This window comes from Triturus cristatus, chromosome 7 (assembly GCF_964204655.1).
Source record: "Triturus cristatus chromosome 7, aTriCri1.1, whole genome shotgun sequence".
Lineage (NCBI taxonomy): Eukaryota > Metazoa > Chordata > Amphibia > Caudata > Salamandridae > Triturus > Triturus cristatus.
The window spans coordinates 279,703,528-279,729,231 of record NC_140590.1 but is presented as its reverse complement, the minus strand read 5'-3'; the positions used below and the strand labels follow the sequence as shown (position 1 = coordinate 279,729,231).

Sequence of the window (25,704 nt, the reverse complement as noted above, 5' to 3'; positions counted from 1 at the left end):
CAGACTTAAGACGTCTGCAATAGCAGCTCCCATGCAGGTGGGGAGAACAAGGTGTGGTTAGACTCGTAAGGCTTTGACTACCCACAAGCCCATCCGGTCATGAAAGGACTGAGTAACTCTCTTTCCAGAATGGGAAGAGGAACGGATGGATCTTCCAGACTTGGAGATGTAGGGAAGGGCTTTCTCCACTGAGTCAATTGGTTTCACCATCGAGAAAATAAATGTGCACACTAAATCGGGCACCATTTCCCATTGCTTAAATCTATGCTATGAAGAGTCATGTATTTGAGAAATTGGAGCTCAGGGAGCATGTTACCCAGTAACATTCCTGCAATTTGGAGTCGTTTTTCATATATTCTACTGGGAAGTTCAAGAAATAATAAATAGTAGGAGTACTTAAACAGGCGCAGATTTACTACTTTGTGAAGGGCCACCAGGATTGGTAACCTGCCAAAGTGGCGATTACAACTCCAATTTCCAGCAACAGGTCATAGGTGCCTTTGAAGGGTCCTCGGTAACTCTTTTATACACAGATCAAGCTTATGTAACACTTTATTGCCATGGTGCCATTTTTGTCCTGCCAACACCTCTGGAATCACACCCCCAGCTTAAAGAGGCTCAAGCCTGCCATAGATGATTGTCCACACACCAGGATTCCAATATGGAAAACACCATCCCGGGTTGATGGAAAACTTGATTGGTTTGAGGCAGGTCACCTCCGTCTCTATTTTTCACATCTGTTTTAGATTATCCCATTCCTCTAATTAATATAGGTTTAAGGAGATTTTGATCAGTTCTCCCCATCCCCCACACAAGCATGAAGATGTTTGTCCTTTTTAGTGTTGGTGCTAGCATGGGTATATTGTGGATTACACCACTAACCTCGATCTTGTCCTCATTATAGAACTGTTTATCCCTAGACCACCTTCCGTACCCCCACACCAGGCAGACTGCAGGCTCACCTAGGCCTGGTGTCCTATATCAAGTGGTGCCCAAGGCATAGAGAAAAGGCGGTACAGTCTATGGAGATAGCCATATTCAACACACAACTGTAACTTTTAGTGCAGCCAGAGTAATCTACTGCATCTTGCATCCCTAGGAGCCTCAGATGGCAGTAATCCACCAGCTCGTGCGCAAAATACAGAGGTGGTTCCTTATCTACAGAAAGGGGACGTGGGGTAAAATACAAAGGAATATATCCTGCATTGAGGGATGGCACCTCCATTTCATGGGAATTTCTCACAGGTGGGGGGGCATGGAAATTCCCAAAAACTTAGGAAAGGCGTTATCACAGATGAAGGAGATCACTGCAGGCTGCAAAGAATAATGGGATTTACTCTGCAAATTTTAAGACGTGTGCCAAATTCAATAACATGTGGGGTCCAGGGAGTGTCAGATAACACTGGGTTGAGAGCAATAGCCATCTATATGTTTGACTATTCACCTTCTCCTTTTTGTTGCTAGATGTTGCCCGAGCCATAGATCTGCTGGAGCGACTGCAGCGGAGCGGAGAGGTACCACCCCAAAAACTGCAAGCCCTTCAGCGAGTCCTGCAGAGCAAGTTCTGCTCAGCTATAAGGGAGGTCAGGTGACCGACGAACACCATCTCATTCAGTCTACTCCATATTGGCCGTCTCTGTATGCTTTACGTAAAAAACATTTTCATAAACCCCACACGTTACCTTTGTCTACATCCCACTCCAACGTATACCTTCAAACTCTGTCTTCTTGATTGGATTCCAAAAGTGCCTGTTACTTTGTCTTCTTGTCGTCTTTTCACTGTTCTTTTTGGCCCTGATGTTCATTTTCACCATACAGCTAGCGGTTGTGTTCATTTTTTCTTTTCTTGACTGTTTGCTGTGCTACTGTTGACCGCTCTGTTAGGGGTTGTCGCAGAATCATATGAATACAGTTATTTATACTTCACCATCAAGTTAGAATGGGAAGGCTGTCTAGCGATGGGTTAGGTTGGCTTGATCTGCGTGCGGTTGCAATATCTCAGTTGGATTGAGGTGTCTGATGCGTAGTTCAGTGTGTTCTAGTACGGTCATGCGGCACCTGGTAGATTTTTAGAGGAACTAGTTCAATTAGTTAATAACTTAATTGCCTGATGAATTAAAACCACACAAAAAAATCGTAAAGGAAATTGACACATGCCTTGACATGTGGCTCGAGCAACTGAAAAATGGTGATTATACGGGGAGAAATACATTAATGAAACTGGTAAATAAGATTAAGTGAACAGCCAGCGTCTTCAATTAGATAATAAATACATTGTAACAGTTAAAAAAATAAAGTAGCCAGGTTGGTGGTGGGTAAAATTGATGGCCATGTTACTTCAAATATGACAGTGTTGTGTCCATAAACTGAAGAAAGTGACTGACCAAATGCTAATTGCCACTAGTCAAGCATGCTAAAACTGCGTCGCTATATCTCCAGATCTCCTCCTGAAACCCATACTAATAATAATAGGCCGCAAAGTGCTTCCCATATCTGTAGACCAGGCCTTGGCAGTTGCACAACATGTGGCCAGTGGTTCTACCCCAGCGCAGCACATGCAGCAGCTTAATTTCCCACCAGTTTCCTTCCTGCCTGATCTAAAATCCAGTAGTGGGAATAAAAAGATCAGATGCTTTACAAAGTTATGCTTTTCAAAAAAGTTAGCGGAAGGCTTAAGTATTTCTGAACCTGGCTGTATACATATGAATCAGTAGTCAGGCATGTGTTTTTTTTCGCTAGCCTGATGATCCTCAGAGAAAGAGGTTCATTTTGCTCTCATTAAAGATAGGTGAGTTAGTTAGATTAAGTGGTACTTGTTTAGATTAGGTTTCCAGGTAAGGTTGGGATGGTCTAAAGAGATAAGTGTCATCTGGTTAGGCTGAGTTGTACTGGACTAGTTTATGGTGCGAGTTAGTTAAACTGGGACATCATCGTATTTACTAGGGGTGCATTCAAATTGGGTGGGGGTATTGTCATACCAGGTTAAGGTGTACCTGAAATAGACTATGTGAATCAACTTTTGTCAGGGCATTCCTGGTTACATTGGTTGGGTTCAGTCTTTTTAGTAAGTTGAGTGCAGCACTGTGTTAAATGTGGTGACTGGTCCTAGGTTTGAGAATCCTTGGTCAGATTCCAGTTTAGGTTGATGATACAGTGATAGGTTGAGTTTCGGCGGGTCAGAATGAGGCTGGTGCTTGGTTTGATTGGGGTTCCACCCGTCTGTTTAGGGTTGGTGCGAGGGTAGGTTGGGTGGTGCCAGAGTTACTGTCGACAAAGTGTCAGATCCTGGCTAAGAAATGGTCAACAAGTTGAGGACTCCACTTCTATTTGCTACCTTAATGATGCTTCTGTGTTTCTGATGGCTTATTTCCCAATGTCACTGATTTTGTATTTCCAGGTTTATGAGCAGCTGTATGACACCCTGGATGTCAATGGCAGTGCAGAGATACGTGCCCATGCCACAGCCAAGGTACATCTATCAGCGTTGTTTTGAAGTTACATGGTCTATACCTCAAATCGAAGAGCTCTCCGGGCGCTCAGATAACTTTCAGTTTAGACACTTTTAGGGTTCCTTCTCTGGCATACATATTAAAGATGTTGAATAAGTTCAGAAGTGAGGGCTGAACACCTGGCATGCTGTCCCTTTAAGAGAGTACCACCCTACAAAGGTCTAAGTCTGGATTTCAATATTGAATTTACATACGAGCCCGGCGGTGCCACTCTCCTTGCAGTTGTTCTTGGTGTAGTTTCTTTCCTAACGTTATGTCACATCTCCGGCCATGTTCATGCGCTTCGGATGCCGCATTCTCTCCCCTTAGATTGTATATGCATATAGACATAAATAGGGCTATATGAGTAATCTGTTAAATATGTAAAATAAATAAAAAAACAGTACATGTTAAAACAAGCATTGGCATAGCCAATAGGTCTCGCCTTTGGGATCTTATAAGTAAAAAAACTGAAGTATAAGACTTGCGGGGGAGTAGGTGGATGATGTGTGAGGATAGTAGGGCTGGGGTGTTGGCTTTAGGGCTGGCTTGGTGGTGCTTTGAAGTTTGCAATTTGTGGGCATTATGTGGGGCTCCGAAGGCATCAGGATTGCGGGGGATCTATGTGGGGAGGTGCGCATCCTGGGGTTGCGGGTTGCAGGACGGAAGTTGTGGTGCTTACCACAGATGGGAGTTGTGGTGCTTACCACAGGCTTGGCACTGGGTTGAACATACTAAAGGATCAGTCTGGGCACGGTGGGTTGATTCCAGCATCATATACAAATCACATGATAAGTCAGGTGTAGATCTATCTCTAATAAAGTTAGGCACAACTAGTAGGATTAAGCCTCAACAGAACTAGCAGGAAAGATAATTCATTGTGGTATAGATGAGTTAGCAAACAGAATGTATTAAAAGTGCAGGCACTTTACCTGTAGTGCAAAGCGTGTGCAGCGAAGACACGGAGGCCCACCAAGTAATGTTCTCATGGTACAGACTGTAGACAGATACACACTTCTCTCAACTTACTTCTCAGTAGGAGATATTTCCTCAATGTCACACATTTTTAAGATTTGGTTGCGGATGCAGAACTAGCTTCGTTATCGAACTTGAAGGACTAAGGTGGGAGTATGAGGAGGGGAGACCTCCCGAGGACAGGGATGCTGGGGCGGCTGGATTTGGCTCAGCAGTCAGTCCCATGGGACCATGGGCTGAGTCAGAGCAGGCCCAGCCAGGCTCGTGCCTGCACTGGCTCGCCCCATAGTCTGCGTGCTTTATGGTCAAGGCTTAAGCAGTCCAAATCCTCCTGGTTTTCAAGACAGCAGTGGGGGTTATTCGTCGTGGGGAGCTAGGGGGGTCAGGGGCTGGGGGTGACTGGGCAGCAGTCCCGATCGTTGCTGAACCTTACTGTCTTTACCATTGCTTCTCGTGTCAAAGGAATGTTGTCATTGCAAAAACAAATGTTTTTGGGGAGACAGCGCGTTCTTGTAATCTCCTTATCAGCATGCTTAATTAGCGGCAAATGGCAGAGAGCGTACAGGACTAGGCAACCCTACCTTTAGGCAATACTAGTTATCCCCAAGACATCACTGGCGAGGGGAAAGGGCCGAGTGAGTGTACTGTATTGCACTGTAAAAGTTCAGTCAGGGGGGCCAGCAAGTCCCTCACGAACAGTTACTTTCCCTAAAGTAGCAGTCTTCCAGCAGTTCCAGGTACTTTATCTATGGTGCTCTTCCTGCAGGGATTCCTTGGTCCACAAAGATGGTGAGGGGGTCCTGGTTGCAGGGTCGACTTCCCATGCATCTCTGGTTTGGACAAAGTCCAGTTGTCATTGGACTACCAGTTGACCATTGTTTCAGTCACAGGCCATTCCTTTCTGAGTCAATAACTTGCCTTCTGAGACAGTACTCCTCATCTCAGCGAAATCGAGTCCAACTTGTGCATCAGGTCTTGGCCTTTGGTTCTACACGGCAGCCGAAGAAGCAGCTTCATGACTTTGGGCTACTAACTTGCCCCAGCAGGCCACTCAGCTAGCCCTTTGAGTTCCCTTGGATTGAGTGGGCTATGAAGACGGCTTCTTCTTGAGTAGGACATGGCAGGCACAGCCCCTCTCTTTGCTAGACACCAGGTGCAGTCCTCGTCAGTGAAGCCGCTCTTTGCTGGCCCCTCTGTGCAGCAGGGCAGTCCTTTTTCTATCCTTCTTCCAAGTCGGTCGAGTTCTGAGGTCTGGCTGCCAATGGTGCCCTCCTAATGCTTGGAAAGTGCCCTCAGGGCAGGGTGTGGTTGGAGCCAATGTGCTACCAGGTTCCCTCCCACCTGGCGACCCCTTCCTGTGGAGTGTGACATCTGGCTATCTCCAGGAGCACCAATCTGCCCACTCCCAGGATGACAACCCCCTTTTTCAGTGTCCAGACTTAACTAGCCACCCCTGGAGTGTGGCTGCCTCAGTTCTACACGCCCCTGGGGGGAAAGGTTTGGCAGCTGGCTTCTCCTCTCTGCATCCCTTGCCAGCCTGTCTACCTCAACAATGGAGCAGCCCTCCCCCTGAGTTACACATCTGCTCTTCAAAGGCGGCTTCACCTTTGAAGGCTGCCTTTTAGAGCTAATACCTGAGTGGCTTCCTGCAGGAGGGAGGTGACACCTCCCTGGCCTGCAATCCCTAATTTCCTTCTTCCTGGGAGTCTTGGCATGTCTCTCAAGGAGGGCAGATAGCTGTCTCATGGAGCATGTGTGCCCTGGAAGGCACAGGAGTTTTAAACGCAACAAATTGGGAGTTTTGTTAAATTTGCATGCTGCAACAAGTTACATTCATTGTGACTTGAGTTACAAGTTGAGTTTAATGTAAAGAGTTGTTTTATACTTTGGAGTGCCTACTTTGGAGTTAGCACAGCTAAGGGGTCAGCGTGTAACCCTGTACTCGCCAATTGGTCGACCAAGTCTTTCCACAGTAAAACTGTTGTTTTGCATGTTTTATTGCCAGGACATTTTAATTACATGTCATGTTTGTGTCATATGTTGCACCCAGTAGCGGCTCGTAGAGGGAGTTCGGTGGGGCATTTTGCGATGCAGCGCGCGCAACGAAATTCATTTAATTTATTTAAATGTGTACTTACCTCCGTTCATCCATATTCCGGTGTTTACATTTCCCCTGCCCGCCTCACTGCCCCCACCGAACTCCCTCCACGAGCCGCTACTGATTGCACCGTGCCTTTAGGGTTCGGTAGGCCTGCCAAGGGGGTGACTTACATACATGTCATGGGGAAGTGAATGAATGAAGTCGCATTTGTATAGCGCATAGCTACCCTGAGGCCTCCTAGCGCTTTGCGGAGCCGAGAACTGTAATGCGAGGGGTTTGTACTGTTATGCTGAGAGGAAAAAATGTGTTTTAAGAAGTTTCCGGAATGTCAGCAGGTCGGGTTCACCCCGGAGCACAGAAGGAAGGGTGTTCCAGAGGTTGGAAGCATTTAAAGAGAATGATCGCCCACCCCATCTAGATCTTTGGACCTTTTTGGAGGTAGCAAGAAAGGCAGAGCTGGAGCGGAGGGTTCTGGCAGGATGATAGGGAGTGATCAAAGATTGAAGTATGGGGGGTCCTGATTTCCATAGAGCCTTGTGAGCCAGACATAGGGCCTTAAAGTGAATCCTGGCTTGTATGGGCAGCCAGTGGAGATGTCTCAAAGCAGGCCTAGCGGAGTGTCTACGAGGGATCTGAAGCAGTAGACGCGCCGCACAGTTTTGGATCACTTGGAGTTTGTGGAGAGTGGACTGGGGGGCACCCAAATAGAGAGCATTCCCGTAGTCCAGACGCGATAGAATCAGGGCCTGCACCATGATTCTCCTTGCTTGGAAAGGTAATAAGGGGAGGATCTTCCTGAGCATCCGCATTAGTCCAAAGCAGGTGGCAGAAAGCTTAGTGGCTTGATGGTTGAAGCAGAGAGTGTTATCCAGCCACACCCCAAGACTTTTAACCTGGGGCTTAGGAATGGGCATGGGGCCGAGACAGGGTGGCCACGTGAAAGAAGAGGGAGATGAAGAATTTTTGCCCAGGAACATAAGTTCCGTTTTGTGTGCGTTTGTCATTGCTTTCAATGGCAAAGTCTGGCTAGCAGTACACAACTGCTCTACCAGTTTGCAGGTGTGGCATGGGGGACATGTTTTACTCCTAGGACCTCCAGGGAGGCACAATCAGTCCTTGAGTACCCCTCTAACTTATATGATCTGGATATCAGGGTACCATTTCCTAGAACTTACAGATTAGTTAACCATTTCCAAATGGGTACAGCCAAGTCAACATATACTTTCGGGTCAGGGCACTGGCACTGAAGTCTGGTTAGCAGGCCTTAGTGCACTCTCACAGTGGAATACCACAAAGTGACAAGTCAATTGATTTTAAATGGACGACTTCATCCTAATGGTACATATCACCAAGAAAACCAAGCCAGCCTGGCACCAACTGTCTAAAGTAAAGAAAATAAAACCATTCTTCCTAGAGAGTGACTTTAGAACTGCAATTCAGCACTCTTGCATCTGGATGGTGGCAATGCCTTGAGCCATGCCGTACCAGCCTCCACTATGACCCCTTTGATGGCATCCTTCATGCCAAAGCAAACGTTATCAATTAGTCTAACCTTTCCGGCTCACACCATTCTCAAACCCTTTGGCTAAATCTACAAAGCCATCACGACCGGCACCCCTGGCTATCTGGCTAACAATAGATCTCTGGCATCTCTTAGAAAACCCACAACCAGGAATCCATCAGATTGTAAATGAAGAAGTGCAAAAACAGAACGAAAAAAGGCAACAGGCCTTCCCCATCTATGCATTGAGCAACTGGAACAGCATCGCTGTATCCATCAGGACCTACCCCAAGTTAGGAAAGAGCTGAAAGCACATCTCTTTAAAGAACACTACATCATAATGAAGTAAAGTCACCTTTTACTATTGAGAATCCAAATATCTCTCCAACCACTTGTTGACTGTATCTCTGCCTTGCTACCTTACAGCTACGTCTGTGCTATACAAATACCACATGCATACATATGGTGGCCCCACACTGACATTTGTTTTGCTAAAGTCTAAATAATTGGTTTACTTAAGTACACATTGTTGCCTGAGTTCTGACCATCTTTGCTTCTATTCTCTCCCTGCTTATACCTCAGGCTACAGTTGCCGCCTTTGCTGCCAGTGAAGGCCATGCCCACCCGCGCGTGGTGGAGCTCCCCAAAACCGATGAAGGGTTGGGGTTTAACATCATGGGAGGCAAAGAGCAGAACTCCCCCATCTACATCTCTCGCATCATTCCTGGGGGAGTTGCCGACCGGCACGGAGGGCTGAAGAGAGGAGACCAGTTGCTGTCTGTCAACGGCGTGGTGAGTACCATAGCTCCTCGCAAGGTCTTGTGCACTTGCACGCCACAGCTTGCCCATCTGCCCATGCTCTCAGGAAATATGGGTAGTTCCATGTTTCCGCTGCAAGGGGAAATGGAGTCATAGACATATTCCCCAATTTTCGAGGACGTAGTCATTTATAATTCTAATTTAAGGGTCCTGATGGTAGGGGCAAACTATCTTACTGTAGTCTTGGCAAGCAGGGAAGTTAAAAATGCAAGCATGTAAGTCTACATTCAATGCGTCTGAATGCTCAATAAAGGTGATCCGGCCCCTTCAAAAATACTTGTTTTGGCCAGTTCTGTACAAATGCCTGAACAATTAAGAAAATATTTAAAGTAATTTCCATCTTTTATAAAAAGTTAAACATTTTGCATACGGCTGGTGTCTGTTTGGATTGGCATGCCAGACAAACCAATGGACTGGACCACGCTGGAGATAAAGACAATCATTCCAACAATCATTTTTATTGTTTTTCTCAGATAAACGATTCGTTACAGTGTATGTTGAAACCTGAACACTGCATTTTTTACCAAGACAATTCTTATTGGATTTTAGCAATAAATCAAGGCCTAAACAGCCCACAAACATGTACAGGAGATAGTAATAACCCCCCCCCCCCTGAACAAATAGAAAACAAAAACTTGCACAGTCTATCCCAAACATCCCACCCACGTACCACATGCCACTAGTAAAGCCCTTTATCGGATTTCAACACTGCCTTTTTGTTACCGTATGAAGGATTTATTTCTTTTCGATTGTTATATTGCAGTTTTCAGTTCTTTCGCTTTTAAAATAAATTGATGGATGTGGATGTTACAATAAAAATAATCAGTGGTGACTCATCCATTTATGAACAAGCCAGCAGCAGCACCTCATAAAACAAGCATTGGCAAAGCCAATAGGGCTTGTCTTATAAGACCTTTTGGCTTTGGTAATGTTTTTAGCCTTGATGCACAGCATTGCAGCTGCGGTGGCAAGAGTAAAAAAACAAGCATTTATAAATGCTTTAGGATTCACCGATGTGATTAATATACATTTTTTGGTGTAAGATTTAGCTTGACGAGCAGTTGTGCAATATAAGTTACTGAAACTCCATAAAAGTGTTATGACTTGTTTATTGAGAGAGTCAATCTATTGTGCAGTAACTGGTGGTAATATAATGTGGTGAGATTAGGTAAATGGTGGAGGACAAAGGAAATAAAACATGTAGTCGCCATGCACGTGTGATATGCGTGCCATACTCGAGCAAGATCATGAACTAGACTTGCAAAGAGCTATGAAAGGCTCTCACCCCGCATTAAGAAGAGACCTGGAAAAAAGAGTAAATAATATAAAACATACACTATTTTATACAATGAAGTGGGTCACCTGTAAGTGTCTGTGCTAGTTCATGTTGTGGGTGGCTGTTTATAAGGCAGCAGGTTTGAAAGCTCTGGAGGTGAGGATAAAAGGCAGTGTGAATATCTCGCAGGGCTGTCACTGGGGCAGGGCACAGAGATGTTCAGGGCCTTTTCGTGGCCTGGAAAGCACCAGCCTTTGTTCTTGGCAGTCAATCAAGTTACCTGACATACAGATGTTGGAAACACAGGCTCACTCATAGACGTTTGCTCTAATTTTGTAACACAAAACATTTACCACAACAAAACCACATCGCCATTAAAGAATGACATGATCATTGCAGATCGAAAAGAATAAATAAGTTCATGTTTTTATCATTTACTGTCTGTGTCCTCTGTCCATTTCACATGTGTCTGAACATAAAGAATATTTCTTCTCGTTCATCCCTGTTAAAAGTAAGAAAAACTGTCTCTCATTGCACCACTCGCAATGAGCATTATGAAGCAATTAATAAACCAGCAGAGAGAGGCTTTTTTTATACAGCGCAAAGTCGACCCAAAGCTCTTCTGAGAAGCTAAAGGCAAAGAGCTCCCGTGCCTTCGGGCCGAGATTGCGCTGCGTAAAGCAGCAGATAAAATAGGCACAGATTGTTAAGGAATTGAAAGTGTTAATCGCCATGATGAAACTCAGCGGTGAGAGGAACTGAGGCAGAAGATGGCCACAATGCGCGGGGCAAGAGTCCGGCAGCCCGGGAAACCGCCACAAACCCGTTTCTATTCAGAGTAGGACGAGTAACTCATTGGAACGGGCACTTTGCATCCACGAGAGAAGGCAGTTAAACGGTGAGGAAGGGGCTCTGTTCGATACCATGGGATTGATGGGAATGAAGTTGTTAGTGTTGAAACCGGAAGTAAGCAGATAATGCAGTGGTCTGAAAGAGCGGGCGGAGGGACTGTTGTTGAACGGAGACTGCAAGCACACGTTGGTTTCAATAGAGTGTTCAGTGAGGACAGAAAATAAATGAACGGAAAGACTGCCAAAATCTGTGACCAACAGCCTAATTCATCAGTATAGTTGTAAAGACTGATTGATGTAGGGGTATGGTTAACTGGAGACAATGCCACCAAGGCCACCGCTAGCAATTGATCAGCAGGTGGCACTGCAGGGCAGCTCAAGAGAAAAACGGTGCGTACTTAGTTTTACTCGAAAGTCAGAGAGCAAGACAGGCAGTGTGCTTTAATTGTATTATAATTGTATTTACATAGCGCTTAGGACCCCCGACGAAGTATCAAAGCGCTTTTTCGGCAAGACGCACGCTACTCCGGAACCCAAAGAGAATTAGAGGAGAACTAGTATAGGGAAATATGAAATTAATTTGAGCGGTGGACATGTGAGTTTGTTAGTTGGATAGGAAAAGGGTAGTGCAGGTATAGAAGAGGGAAGGGTTTGCATTCAGTCCAAAACACATGACAGCAACTGGATCCAGTAGGCTTATGTGCACCGGGTTCATGGATTTTTCTTTGCAAGCCGTCATGTTTTTTAAGTATGCACGTCTGGCCGTTAGGACAATACATATTCATAAACAGGATATGGTGGAGCTTAACAAATCCAAACAGGCAGATACAGGAGGAGCACACAGGGCATGCAGTAACTAGCTGACAGGGAACGGTGGGATCAACTAGTTTCCCAAGCAGCGGTGGGATGTTCAGACAAGTGACAGCAGAGACAGCTTACAGAGGGACATAACATGTTTACTAAATGGTGTGAACATTGACAGGGTGCACTTGCTGAGCAAGAGGCAGTTGGAAGCATTGATAAAGTTTGGATGCTGAAAATAAATGACATCTACATGTTGCTATGAAGCATACTTTCACAAAAATTTCTGGAATTCATTGAACATTCATTAGAATAAAATAAAGCGATTTCGCGCCCCCATGCTGACTGGACATCATGTGTTCAACGAATCAAGATTAAAAGGCTTACATCGCACACACGTGAGTGAACCGCACAAGTGGAGCACACACTGCAATCCATTTATGAATGGCTGGTTCTAAATGTACAGTTATCACTATATTTGGTTTGCTGTCCGAATGGGGCATGGCGCGAGGTTTTGTTGCAGGTAATAGAGCAGTGAAGAAAGAACATGCCACATAGCCAGCTTGGAAAGGCAAAAAAATTCAAACGAATCCAAACATGCCAGCTTCCAACTCATTTAGGTTACCCATTGACATTTATACTGTGATACATGTCACTTTTGACTGGGTGTAAAAAGGTGCATAGAATAACCAGCTTTGAGTCTACCATGACTAACGCTGAGGAAAGCGGCGCAGTGGGCCCAGGGCTGCAGTTGATTAGTGCGTTACCCGCTCATCAGTAAGCCAACGCTTCAGGTGATGGTATTACAATTTGTGAACACGGTTTAATAGTGCTGTTGATAAATTGCCAGATTCTAACCAAGCATACTAAAGTATTAACCTATGAAATAAATAAAATTATGGAAATGGAACCAGAACTTCAGGCACAAGTCTTAGGTTCATAGATAGGTCCTTGGGTGTATCTATGACCTACTCACAACCCTTTGTAAAGAGACTCCGTGGTGAACATCAGTCTGTGATTAGGTTCTCGGCTAGAGGTGAAAGGACGTATATATTTAATCTGTTGTTAAACAGAACCGAAAACAACTCGTGGTGCAACCCACACACCAATACGTGCTTCCATAATATTGGGAGCGGTTGAAACTGTGCGTGCGTAGAAGGCCCGTGGTGCTCGTGGCAAACGTAATCACATCTACAACATGTTAATGCATTTTTATAGATGTAAGTTTAAACAAGAAATGCTCATGAAATTTAAAAAAGGTGATCTCATGTATGATGCTCTCACGTGAATAAGTGGTTAGAGACAGAAGAAAAACAAACGCAAGCACTGTCTTTAACCCCTTCCCCGCTCATGACGGAACCGCTCCGTCATGAGCCACGGTTGCCGCGTGCTCATGACGGAGCGGTTCCGTCATGCCGCGACCGTTGGCGGCCGCTCCGCCCACGCGGCACTGTTTCCCCGCCTGTGCGGGGGGACAATGCAACTGGGCGGAGTAATGACGGAACCACTCCGTCATGAGCACAGCTCAACCGTGGCTCATGACGGAGTGGCTCCGTCATGAGCACAGCGCCACCGCGCTGCCCCCCCCGCACCCCCCAGCGCTGCGGCGGAATTCCCGCCGCAGCGAAGGGGTTAACATGCAATTGTGGGCTGATATACAAGTTTGTGTATATCGTAACAATAGGTGCCCATTAGTTTCATCTATAACAGTTCTGACATGCACGACCCTCTCATATGATAATGCAATTTGAAAGGAACTTTTGATCTTATCATGCATTCACCGCGCAACAGTTTCCAAACGTGTCTAACTCTTTCCCGATGGTGTCTGCGATAGTCACCATATTGGAAGATTTAAATACCTATGTTTTGATGTCATAAGCAGAAAGGAAAGAAAAGAACGGGCTATAGCACTAAATTCAGCGCCATTGTTAAGCGAACAATACAAGATATGTCAGTGAGTATCACTGTCTTATCGAGAAACCTGTTGCGCAAGGGCAAAATTTAAACAACAAATAATAAGAAAGAATTTGTTTATATGTACCCCAAATGCATGTAAACAGTCTGTACGTCAACACAGTACATAAAATAATACCATGGGAAACAAGCATCACAGCAGTCTGGAGGATGTAGCGCATTGGCCAGAGCAGCTGAATCGAGAGCTGAGGATACCGGTTCAAGTCTCAGGCTTGGCAGCGCAACATCCTGTGATTCTGGGCAAATTACTTAATCTCTCTGTGTGATAAATTGCTCTATATAAATCTGCTGCAAGATGGAAAAGCAGAAAGAGGCAATCTTTATGGAAAAAGAGTTCTACCAAAGCGGATGTTAACAGTGTTTTGGTCACAGGACATTGATAAGAGACGCAGATGAGGAACAAGCATTGGTCAATGCAAGAAAATATTCTACAGCCAATCGAAATGGAAGAAAAAGTAAGTGGCAAGCCCAGGAACCAATAAAAGCCAAGAAAGCGAGGGGGCGTGATGCCAGCCCCTTTTAAGATTTATATTAAAAACAATAGATTTCACAAGCACAGCGCAAGTGCTGTGCAGGCCAAACCTAAAAAGATGTGATGATGCAGCCAGAGCATACATTTGTAGGTATGCACATGCGTTCAATACGCATACACATGCAGGCAAAAGGTTATTTACCGATATGAGATGGATTGGTAAATTTTAAAAAGTAATAAGGAAGCAGAATTTTTTCAAGTTAGCATAAAATCACTTTTTCAACAAAAAATAGATGAGGGTTGTGGGAGCGGGTTGGGGAGGGGGAAGAGGTGAAGGTACATAGAGTACGCAGGAGAAGCAACAAGGAAGGCGGGTGGGGGAGACTCAACAAGAGGGAGAGAACACGAGCAAAAGAAAGCAATGTTCTGTGCCAGGGAGGTGGCAAAAGCACACAGGTGAGAGAGAGCAGTTTGAGTGCGGGTGGAGGGAGAAAAGCTCATGGGCAGAGAGAGTTGAGGGGAGAAAATCGCACGAGGGAGACACCTTGAAAGCATATGCACTCTCATGGCGTGTTTAGACAAAAAGCAAAAAAGTAGTTTTCTAAAACCGAGCAGAGGAAGCATTGAAGCTAGCTAACCAACAAGATGGTAAAGAGGCAGTGCTTCATAGATGGGGCAAACAGAAGATTGATAAATAAGCCATCAAATAAGAGGCAACCAAATGAGAGTGACAGGAACGCCAGCCAGTGGTAAGCAATGGGTGGGCCCTAGCCACTGTACGTACTTGGTAAGCCCACAATATGTATTTCTCAGCAAGACAGCTTGCACTGTCTGGTAGGGTAGGCCTAAACAACCCAAATCAGCAAGCTATTGAAGGGCATAACATAATGCTCTTTGCTTAAGTCTGCAGTCAGCAACCAATGCTAGCCTGTGCATCTGCTAACGTCACTAAAACACAAAGCAAGACTGCAAAGTTGCATGGGAGAAGGGAGCGGGGAAGCATTCTGGTGCCTCCTGCACAGAGAGCTCCCTGGGTGCTTTGTTCAGCATAAAATTGACATCTGACACGGCATAGCAGTCATTCTAAAGCAAATATAATGTACCTCCCTTCTGCTGGATACAAAGCATGTGATAGAATAATTCAAAGCTATGTCTGGGATCATGTTTGCAGACTAAGCCATACAACTTGCCATAATCTTGAACTCAACAGAGCCCAAGCAGATACGAAGAAATTAAGCATCACAGTTGCCACTTGAATAGGAGTTTTTAAAACCCCGTTCAAAGCTCTGGCTTGACAGTACAGTCCTTGTATGATCAATACATAAAGAGTTTTCAGGAGTACTACAGAAAGGGGTTTTGGCTCTATCCATGGCTGGCTCTAGGGCAGTGCGACCGGTGCAACTGCACCTGGCGCTCACCTAGGGGGATGCTGTGTTCAGAAATAACCCCAGCGTAAAAAAGCACCTGCTGCAGAGTTTCTTGGGCGTCCAGCAGTTTTCAGGCAACAATACAAATGCCAAGATAACTCTGGTGATTTATGTTCCTCCTGGAGAGAAAACGGAGTTTTGTCTAGTGCCAGCTTCCACTCATGATAATGTAGCACAGAGGGTTGCTGCAAAGAACGTGTACTATACAAATCACCAAACTTTATTTTATGTGTGTCGCTCAGTGGTTTTCTGTTTTTGTCACAAAAATCTTTTTGTTACTTGCAGTCCTCAAGTTACAACCCTAATAAAGCACAGTGACCTATGAACTGTCATCAAAGAGCTGCATGCAACCTATAACGATATATGTTATAATGTTATGTTTTTTCCTCAGTCTTTCATTATCCTACTGTTGCTAAGAAGGGTTCATTTGAATATAAATACTTTCTTATTAATAAAGCAATCCTTAGTTTGTGCTTCTCCAGATCAAAAACACTCTTATACTGCCTGCTAATATGAATTACATGTGATTCCTATTCCTTGTAACCAACATTGTCTTATGTGACATTGCCTATAGACACATACGATTCATTGGTTCTTTATAATGTGTGTGTGATGTAAAGTGCTCCGACATCCCAGAATGGTACGAGTAGCGCTATAATACAAATGCATGTTAGGGAAGGGCACTGGTGGAGCTTGGTAGTGAGGGAATCCGTGGAGAAGGAGGTTTTTGTTGGGGCACCAACAAAGACTGTCGCACTGGGCACCAGGAGCGCTAAAGCCCTGACTCCATCCACATGTTGATTGACAGGAGTCTTCTTTGGGCAGAAGTTGTGTGCTTCCACCGAAAAAGTGCTTACCCTCCAAGATCTGGAACTATTTGTTTATCAAGTTGAGAGAGCGCCTTATCAAGTCTAGATATTACTACAACAGTGCTTGACTTAAATCAAACAGATGCTACTACAATGCTGTACATAATAATAAAGAAGTTTATAAAGCGCATGGTTACACTAACTAGTGTGTCTCCGCGCTGCGGCCAATTGGAGCAGCCTGGTACGTGGTAGGAGGCCGGGAAGATAAGGGCTCGGAAGGATTCTATGGTTGGAAAAGCCAGGTCTTTAGTTTTCTTCGGAACTTGGTTTTGGATTGTTCCAGCCGCAGTTCCAAGGGGAGAGCGTTCCATTGTTTAGCTGCTAGGTAGCGGAAAGATCGTCCCCCCATTCTTGTTCTTTTTATAGCAGGGACTTGAACAAGACCCTCGCCCCAGGATCGCAGGGCCCTGGAGGGCGTATAGGGGGACAGAAGGTTGTGGAGATAGATCGGGCCCTTCACTAGCAGGATTCGGTGACTAGTGCAGAGGGCCTTAAATGAGACTCTTTCTTTAACTGGGAGCCAGTGTAGAGTAGATCGTGCATCTTTAGACGAGGCTCTCCTAGGAAGCATCAGGACAAGGCGGGCAGACACGTTCTGAATATATTGTAGCCTCTGCATGCTTTTACTGCTGGTGCCCAGATAGAGGGCATTCCCATAGTCCAGACGAGAGGTGACAAGTGCGTGGACTAAGGTTTTCCTAGCAGATACTGGAAGCACGTCAAGAACCTTCCGGAGGCCTTTTATTATACCGATTATTAAACAGAAACAATGGCTCATATGGATTAATAACCAAATATATAATATATAAAGCCCAAATGGCAATAAAAAAAGAGGGTTAAACGTGACGTCAGAAAGAAAAGTTGAGCATACACATTAGAAATTTGGTAAAAAACATTGTTCTTTATATCTACAATGAAGAAGTTTTAGAAAACAATTTCACAATATACATTCCGAACAAAAAATGACAGTTTCTTTAGACAATTATAAAAAGTGTCCCCGTGAAAACCAGTGAATAAACCTAAACTAAACAATTAACAACAAAATGCCTGTCTGCTTGTTTGAAAAAATACAGCTGCCCACCGGCTTAAGCAACATTTTAAACACCATGGGCCCAGTTCTGTTAGGCCAGGGAAGCTGACAGTGCAGAAAAAGGCACCCCACCCTCTTGTTAAAACATATTTCGTTCTCTTTTGTTCTGTTTTACTCTAATTATTCTTCCTTTCTTAACCCAGTTCCTCCTCTTTTTCTTTCATTTGTTCTTTTTTCCTCTCCATTCTTTTATTCTCTACATTCTCCGTTTGATGTTTCTCTGCTCTTTCTTTCCTGTTGCTCTTTTTTGTTTTCTCGTTCCTGCAAACTTTCTATTTCTTGTTTGTATTGTCTTGTTCAGTTTTTCTTTGTCCTCTTTCTTTCTTTCTCTCTCTTAATCTACTTGTTTTTACCTTTTTTTACTCTTCTCGTTCTCTCTTTTCTCTCCTTTTTCTGTTTCTTTCTCAAGTTTTTTGTTTCTCTCCTCTTCTTTTTTTCTTATTCTATTTCTCTTATTCATTTACCTCTTTTTGTATCTTTCGACTTGATCTATCCTTCTTTCTTAGGTTTTTCATTTTTTTAATTGTCTGCTCTCTTTTGTTCCTGTTTTCTTTTGCCTTCCTCTTTCTTTTTCTCTCTTCTTTCTTTCATATTTCTTTTTCTCCTTTCTATATTTTTGGCTTTTTTCATTTTCCTCTGCTTATTTCTTCTTTTGTTCTCTCCTTTTTTCTCTTGCTCTCCTTTTCTCTGTAATTGGTGCTTCTTTTCTTCATTTTCTATTCTTCCTTTCTTTCTTTCCTTCTTTCTGCCTTTGTTTTTGTTTCACTCCTTTCATCCTCTATTCTTTCTTTGTCTACCTTTTGGTCTCTTTCTCCTCATCTCTTTTTTTGTCATTTTCTTTCCCTCTCTTCCTTTCTCTCTGTTTCTGTGTTTGTCCTCCCTTGTTCTTTTCTCTCCCTTTTACTTCCTCTCACAAATTCTTTCATTTTCTTTTTTCCTACCCTCCTTGCTCATTTTTCCTCTTTTCTTCCTTTCATTCGTTCCTGTATTTCTCTCTTTTTTCTGCCTTTATGTATTTCCTTCTTTTCTTTACGGGTGTTTGGCTTCTGAAAACAATCTGTTCATGCATTAATTTGTGTATCATAATTAGCTGGCAGGCATAATGTGTGTGTGTCGCAGGTGAGGGTGGACTGCAGAGATATGTTTATTTATATGTTTACTAATAGTCCTAGTTAAGAAGGCAATGTAAATGCTAATGGACTTCTGGGTAATTAGGCAGACCTAGGAAGAACTCTGGGCTCTCACTCACAAAAGGAGAGCAGTGCCATCGTCTATATTGCATGAAAAGTTTGGTATACGCCCCAGTGAGACACTCACCTCTTAGAGCTGATCCATACACAACAGAAAAGGTATAAAATTAACTTTTGGGAATCCCACATGTAAATCTTTTACAATACAAATCATGTACTGCTAGTAGTGTATGCACACTGGAGCGGAATTGTGGTAATCCGTAGGTGGCATCGAAGTTACTTGGCCTTTGTGTACCATTATCATATCCTTATATTGGACAGAAGCTCAGTGTGGTGTTTAATGATTAGAAGTAGCTCTCAGTTTTGGAAAGATTGGAGACCCCTGCTGTAACGCCACAATGAACGGAACCCTAAAAACCTTTACTACTCGTTAACGCTGCAGTTCCATGAACCATAAGAAAACCCTTACTATCCCGTAACTCTATTTTTCCTTGAAGCATAAATACTCATTATCACCCATTATTGCTGATTAAAGCTGCTGTTCTCTTCCCCGAACCCTAAAAGCCCCTTACTACCCAATAACGCTACCCTTCCCTGAACCCTAAAAATCCCTTAAAACTATCTTTCCCTGAACCTTACAAACCTCTTACTATTCCTTAATGCTACCTATCCTTGAACCCTTGAAACCCTATCTAAGTCTTAACTTCCTTGAACCCTAGAAACTCCTTACTACCATTTAATGTAACCCTTAAAACACTTTCTAACTCTTAATGCTATTTTTCCCTGAAACCTAAAAACCTTACTACTCCTTAACACTACCTTTCTGTGAGCCCCAAAAAATACTTTCAGGTGTCAGAATACATATGTTGTTGTTGCCTAATTTGGCCGGACTGGCTAAAGGTGTCATGCATAAAAAATGTCCCAGTGGCTACTATGTCCTACTCCCAATTCAAAATAGCTGTTGTTATGACTATATTTAATTATGCTCAGTTTGTCGACCTTGGAAGGATGGATGGCTGAATTGGTTTTGTGAGGATTCAGATCTATGTCATGAAGGTTACGCACAGCCCGGCAGCTAGCAGCAAACTAATGCTCTGATCTATGTTACAGGGACAGGGACCTGTTGCCTGCAGATTACAAGAAGATCTGTGTGGCAGTCACTTTAATCCCTGAGCTATCCTACGTGTAATGTAATATGTGACTTTTCAGAATGCACCATATCTTGCTGTGGTCCCATTACATAGCTTGGGGACATGCACCTTATACATTTCAAAATCATCTCTGCAACTGCCAGACTTACTAACAGTGGAACCTGCCATCAGCAGCTTAATTCTTTGGGTGCTGACCTGTGCTTCTTGTTTCCCACTGAGAGCACTTGCTATATATATTTGGGAACACAAACGCAAGATGTTTAATTTTCTCTCTTTAACTCTTCACCAATCTCAAAAGATAGTGTGCTAAAATGCATTGTTTTGCCACTGTTCTTCCTAAATTTTCTTAGAGGGAATAAACAAATTGGAATATTTCCTTAATAACCCTTCAGAATCTTTGGAAAATTAGCCATTTATATGTGTGGCAAGTGTGCTGCATAATGAACTATTTGGCTTCTTTTTTCCAAATAACTTTCAAAATGTACCAGTGGAAAGTAGGTGCAGTAACTTGCTTGATCCAACTTGAGACGTATATGTATGTCCCACCACCTTTAGCGTTCACCATCTTCCACTGGAAAATTTTAGAATCTGTACTTTTTATTTTGGGAATTCTGTGGATCATAAGATTTACTTTAGATTAGACCTTTATACAATCAGAAGATCTCATATATTTACTAAGATACTCTGCTAAGAAACTAGCCCTGAGATACCATGTTTTCCCCTTAAGAATTATACTCTGAATTACATATTAGAGCAGCATACCTGCTGGAGGTTGAGTGGCAGCTGGAGGGAGGGAACAGCTGAGTAATTCTGAAGAAACTAATGTGAATCTTCTCCAGTTTCTCAATCCCTCACCATGATTATTCCTTTGAGATTGATCCACACTGTTTCCCTCCTTGACTTTCCTTCTATGATGATTCTCTGTAACCTTTACCCTGCGGACTCCTGCTCCCTGATATTTTTTCTCCTTTGTCTCTCTCTCTCTCACTGTTTGTCTTTCTTCTTCAGAGTGTGGAAGGAGAGCAGCACGAGAAGGCAGTGGAGCTGCTTAAGGCTGCGCAGGGCACAGTGAAGCTTGTGGTACGCTATACTCCCAAGGTCCTGGAGGAGATGGAGGCACGCTTTGAGAAGATGAGGACCGCACGACGCAGGCAGCAACAAAACAGCTACTCGTAAGACGATTGCATGCCACCCTATTCACCACACCACTTCTCCCAACATAACCCTACGTCACACATCACCACACTGCTGTCCCTCCATCACAAAGGTTGTGCTTACATCTCATGCCTCCATCTCACATCTCCCCACAAGAAACTACCTTCAAGGACACAGAGTCTTACTTCTTCCTAAAATTGGAAAAAGGTTAACTTACAGTGGATAGAACTTGTAACTCCTGTCCAATAACAAGAGGTCTCTTTTATTTGAGACATGGGCTGAAACAACATTATCTTATGAGATCTTCTCAGAAGTTGCCTACCAGGCTCTTGAAGTGTATTATTTTGCAGTTCTTGTATAGGAATGTGAGTACTTATCGTTCCACATTCGCTGCCTTTGTGGCTGGTACTTAAATCTTCAGTCAGGACAAATGTTTGGAATTTAGTCACTGGGGACCATTATTGATTTATGAGGCTTTTATTTTCTTCCCGAGATTGGTAGAGATGCGGCACACTCATGTACATATCAGAGACTCCTATCTAATGAAAACGGAAGGGCGTTAGCGTAGGGAGTCACAAGGAAGGAATTCTTAGGGGAATAATGCTGTGATCATGAATGTCTCTCGTGACAAATGCTCCCGCCTTCCATGCGGCTGCTGACTTGTTATGCAGGTAGGAGTTTCTGCTGGCTGCCATTTTGAGCACTTCCCAATGCTTACTGTTGTGAAGTTGACTCAAACTCTGGCCTGCAGGAGATCTTGTCTATTAAGTGTCTTATGGGCATGGAATCACTGGCCATACCTTTGGTTACCCACCCTATCCAGGATGAGTAGCTTTGGACCAATGGCTAGGCATTTAAAAGCTTCTGCAAGTGCGGGATGTGTCTCTGAGGTGGCATCACTGTTTGACCAAAATGGCCCTAGGAGGAATGTGAAATGGTGCCGGATAAGGGACTGAAAATAGTGCTGGTTCATATGAAGGGTCGCTTTTAAAAACAAACATGCTTCTCATTCTGAAAAGGAAAACTGTCTCTGTTGAAACAAAATATTCTAGGGATGCATTTTCCTCTTTAACTTGCCTCCTTATAGATCTTACATGTTTGATGGGAGCAGGTTTTGATGTGAGAGCTACATCCCTGACTACAGCCGCTAATGAAAACACTATGTCGAGAACCTCCTGAACACACACTCTAAAAACTCACCTAAAATTAGATTGGAAGCTGCAGGTTCACTAGAGGCAAGATAGTCTTAAACTTCTGCATTCTAATGGAACAATTTATGTAGAGCCTGGCTTAAGGTTTGTGTTTTCTTTTTCAAGCAAAATAGAAAGCATAGTTATTTTCAAAATAGTAAGTATCTGCCAGCAATGATTAGACAGCTTAGCATGCACACACAACAAAGGAAATGTCAGTGAAATATTCAAAGAAAGCAATATATTTGTAGTGTTTGTGGCTGTAGATACACATGCTCTTCATACTACCACCATCTAGTGTTGGCTCCGACGTTACAACTTATTTTGCTTCGAAGAAGTTTGGAGGCACAAAATGTGTTGTAGCTTTGGCCTTAGTCTACAAGGCGCATGGGCGCTGACTCCACCCTAGATCTTTTTTTCCACTATAGAGGTTCAGATATGTCCAGCAAGGGCTCCGAGACTGTTGTGTATCCTTGCAGCTTTTTAGTGGCCCTGTAGGTCTACTCTTCGGGACCAAAAACTGGAAAGACAATTACTGCGCTGTCCGCGCTTACTGGATAGTTCTCTCTTGCTGAAAAACCACCTGACCTGCTTGACCAATGACGGCTGTTGCGCCTTGACATCTCATGATTAGACCTTCCCTGCACTGGTCAAATCCGCGTAAGTTTATCAGGCATTGTTTCAGGGAATACATACTGGAAAGGGGTTGATAGAACATACGCCCTTCCAGGTCTGATTAAGGTGCAATGGTAAATACCATTCATCAGATTATTTTGATGTTTGCAACCTCTGCCTCTCCCCTGATCATGACGACATCGCCTGTGAATTCTCCCATACCTTTAACTGCAAAAAACACTGAGGTATCAAAGGGAAAAAAATTGGGTGTACAGGGAGACGCAATAGCAATCTACCTCGGCAACCCCCAACATTTTCACTGCATTGTGGAGTAAGAACCACATTTCTCTGGAGTCCCCGTGGCTCAAACAATAGGCAGCTTGGAAATGCTGTCCTTGAACATTCACGAAAAAGAGGAACAAGGTGCGGGCTCCTCAGCATTGAAACCAGCAGGCCCTTAAAGTGTCAACAGCCATGACAGCTGCTGACTCCCCTTTGGCCCAAGGGTGGTAACCATCCTACATCAGAGCCAAAATCAACACCAAGTGCACCTCGAAAACCCTGCACCAAGTCAGTGCAGAGGGATCCTTCAGCGCCATACTGTAGAAGCTGGCAGAAGAGCTCAATGCCACGCAGAAACAGCTTTCATCCATGCAACAAACTAGGCAAATCACCAGTGACATAGCTAGATTGTAATGGGCAAAGTAAAATGAGGGGGCCCGCTCACTACGGTGACATTTCAGTCTGTCTGTTGACCCGTCACTCCTCAACCTCTTTCAACAGAGTCTGCATCTGCCTTATCAAAACTCACTACCATTCTTTTACACAGTCTATTGTATTTTCACTGCCTGGACTGTATTTCTGCAAGTCAAAGCCATAACCCTAAAAAGCATTACCAAAGCCAATAGGTTTGGCCCTTGTAAGGTGCATGAACACTAAGACATAACATGCAAGGACTCCATACTCAAATTTCTACCCTCCTATAGGCACATCCCTCACACTGCACTCACACAGACATAGGCCTCACTCTGCATTCACACACGCACAACTTTCAACCTGTAGACCACTTACCCTGCACTCGAAAATACAATGTTAATCCTACATTCTCAGAGGTACATCATACACAATGCACTCATAAAACATGGTGAATATCCTGTACTAATTTAAGTACACTGCTCACACACAGGCACACAGCTCACTAGGAAAGAGTGGTGTTTGAACAGATGTTGCCAATAGGAGACACAGGTTGAATATCTAGTGCATCGGTTCACTAGTGTAATTCAAAGCTCTTGAAGAAAGCTACACTGAAGTGTGAATGTCCATTGACATTATCTAATCTCCCATAAGGCCAAACTTAGACCAGCACTGCAGAATGTAATTCTGATCTGTGTAGGCTTTTCGGCATCAAAACAAAAAGTCTAACTTAACTTCTAAAAACGAGGTAGTGCAAGAATATGCTAAAATAAATAAAAAACAAATAAAGAAAAACAAAAGAAAACTATGTCTACTAAATGTGGAGGGCATGTGCTTCATTAAAAAAAAAAAAAGCTTTGCACTGGTCTGCCATCTTGTGACAGAGTATCGTTTCAAGATGACGGCATGGTTTTGAAGCTTGCAGAATGATGCCTGGCACTCTGCATAAGAAAGTTGTGGTCAAGGAGCAATGTCAGCTAAGCTGCTGGTACTCTCATTACTCAATTAGCAGAAGTCTGCATTTGCAGGTGAGCTGCTGGGGGATGAACTTAAGGAAATTTCTCCTGATGGTGGGCTTCTCACATGCAGAGTAGTACAGCACACGCAACATACTGTTACTCAGAATACCTGACATCCTAAAGACCGGCGGCTGTCTACTAAGCAGAACCATACTTTGGGAAGAGAGCCAATGGTCGAAGAAGGCTGATCTACTGCCCTATTTTATGTATGCTGTTCTGAAAGACTCAACGAATATGTGAATGACACTCTGTCTGATGAATATCTGAAGTAGATTTTTTCTAAGCAAGGTTATGTATTATTTTTGTGGAAACATAAGGCTGGTGAGACAACTAAAACAGTCTTTTGGTTAGACCTAAAATATACAGAAATAGATAGAGCACAGGGAGCGGGAGCGCAGGAGGGTCCTTGGGTCAAATGCATAAGACATCACAGGTAGAGGAAGAGGTGTGGAAGAGGTCGTGGAAGAGGTGTGGCGCCACGGCCAGGGCGACTGCCTCCGGAATCTGGGGACCACGGTTCGATCCCCAGCGCCGGCGCAGATTAGCCCAGCACCATGTGACTCTGGGCAATAGCTTATTTAATCTTCCCGACGGCCCCCAGCGCCTAGAGACCCTTACGGGTGTTTGTGCGCGCTTTACAAATGTGGATTATTATTACAGGTACAAGATGGCCACCAGCAGTGAAGGCTAATATAGCCTCACATACAAAACAGGCATCACATTAGCATTTGAGTTTATTTCAGGCACAGAATAGCCAGATTACAGTATAGAGGCGGATGAGGCACTGAAGACTCCAGCCACATGATAGGTTCTGATTCAGCTCAAGGTCCTCTTGAATCTTTGAGCCCAAAAAGAGCTGAGCTTTCTTGTGGCTTCTGCCAAATCTCGTGCACTAAGATCGAAAGACAAAGCATTAAAGTTTGATGTCAAACAGGAGTGAGAAAGGGATACCTATCTAGTGGCTGCAATTAATCAGTGTTTCACCCTTTATCTGCAGCTAGCCTTCACAAATAAACAAGCATTGGCATAGCCAATAGGTCTCGCCTT

The 25,704-nt window shown here is 43.9% G+C and overlaps 1 protein-coding gene across 2 annotated transcripts in view; it reads left to right on the top strand.

Annotated features, from left to right (window-relative positions):
* The window catches only part of LIN7B (lin-7 cell polarity scaffold B), a 71,095-nt gene that overhangs the window by 25,556 nt on the left and 19,835 nt on the right, over positions 1-25,704 (top strand). For both annotated transcript variants that reach the window (XM_085616265.1, XM_085616266.1), the window contains 4 exons: positions 1,465-1,583; positions 3,398-3,469; positions 8,648-8,857; positions 20,994-21,157. In XM_085616265.1, coding sequence (XP_085472391.1) covers positions 1,465-1,583; positions 3,398-3,469; positions 8,648-8,857; positions 20,994-21,157 — 565 coding nt within the window. The remainder of the gene's footprint in view (positions 1-1,464; positions 1,584-3,397; positions 3,470-8,647; positions 8,858-20,993; positions 21,158-25,704) is intronic.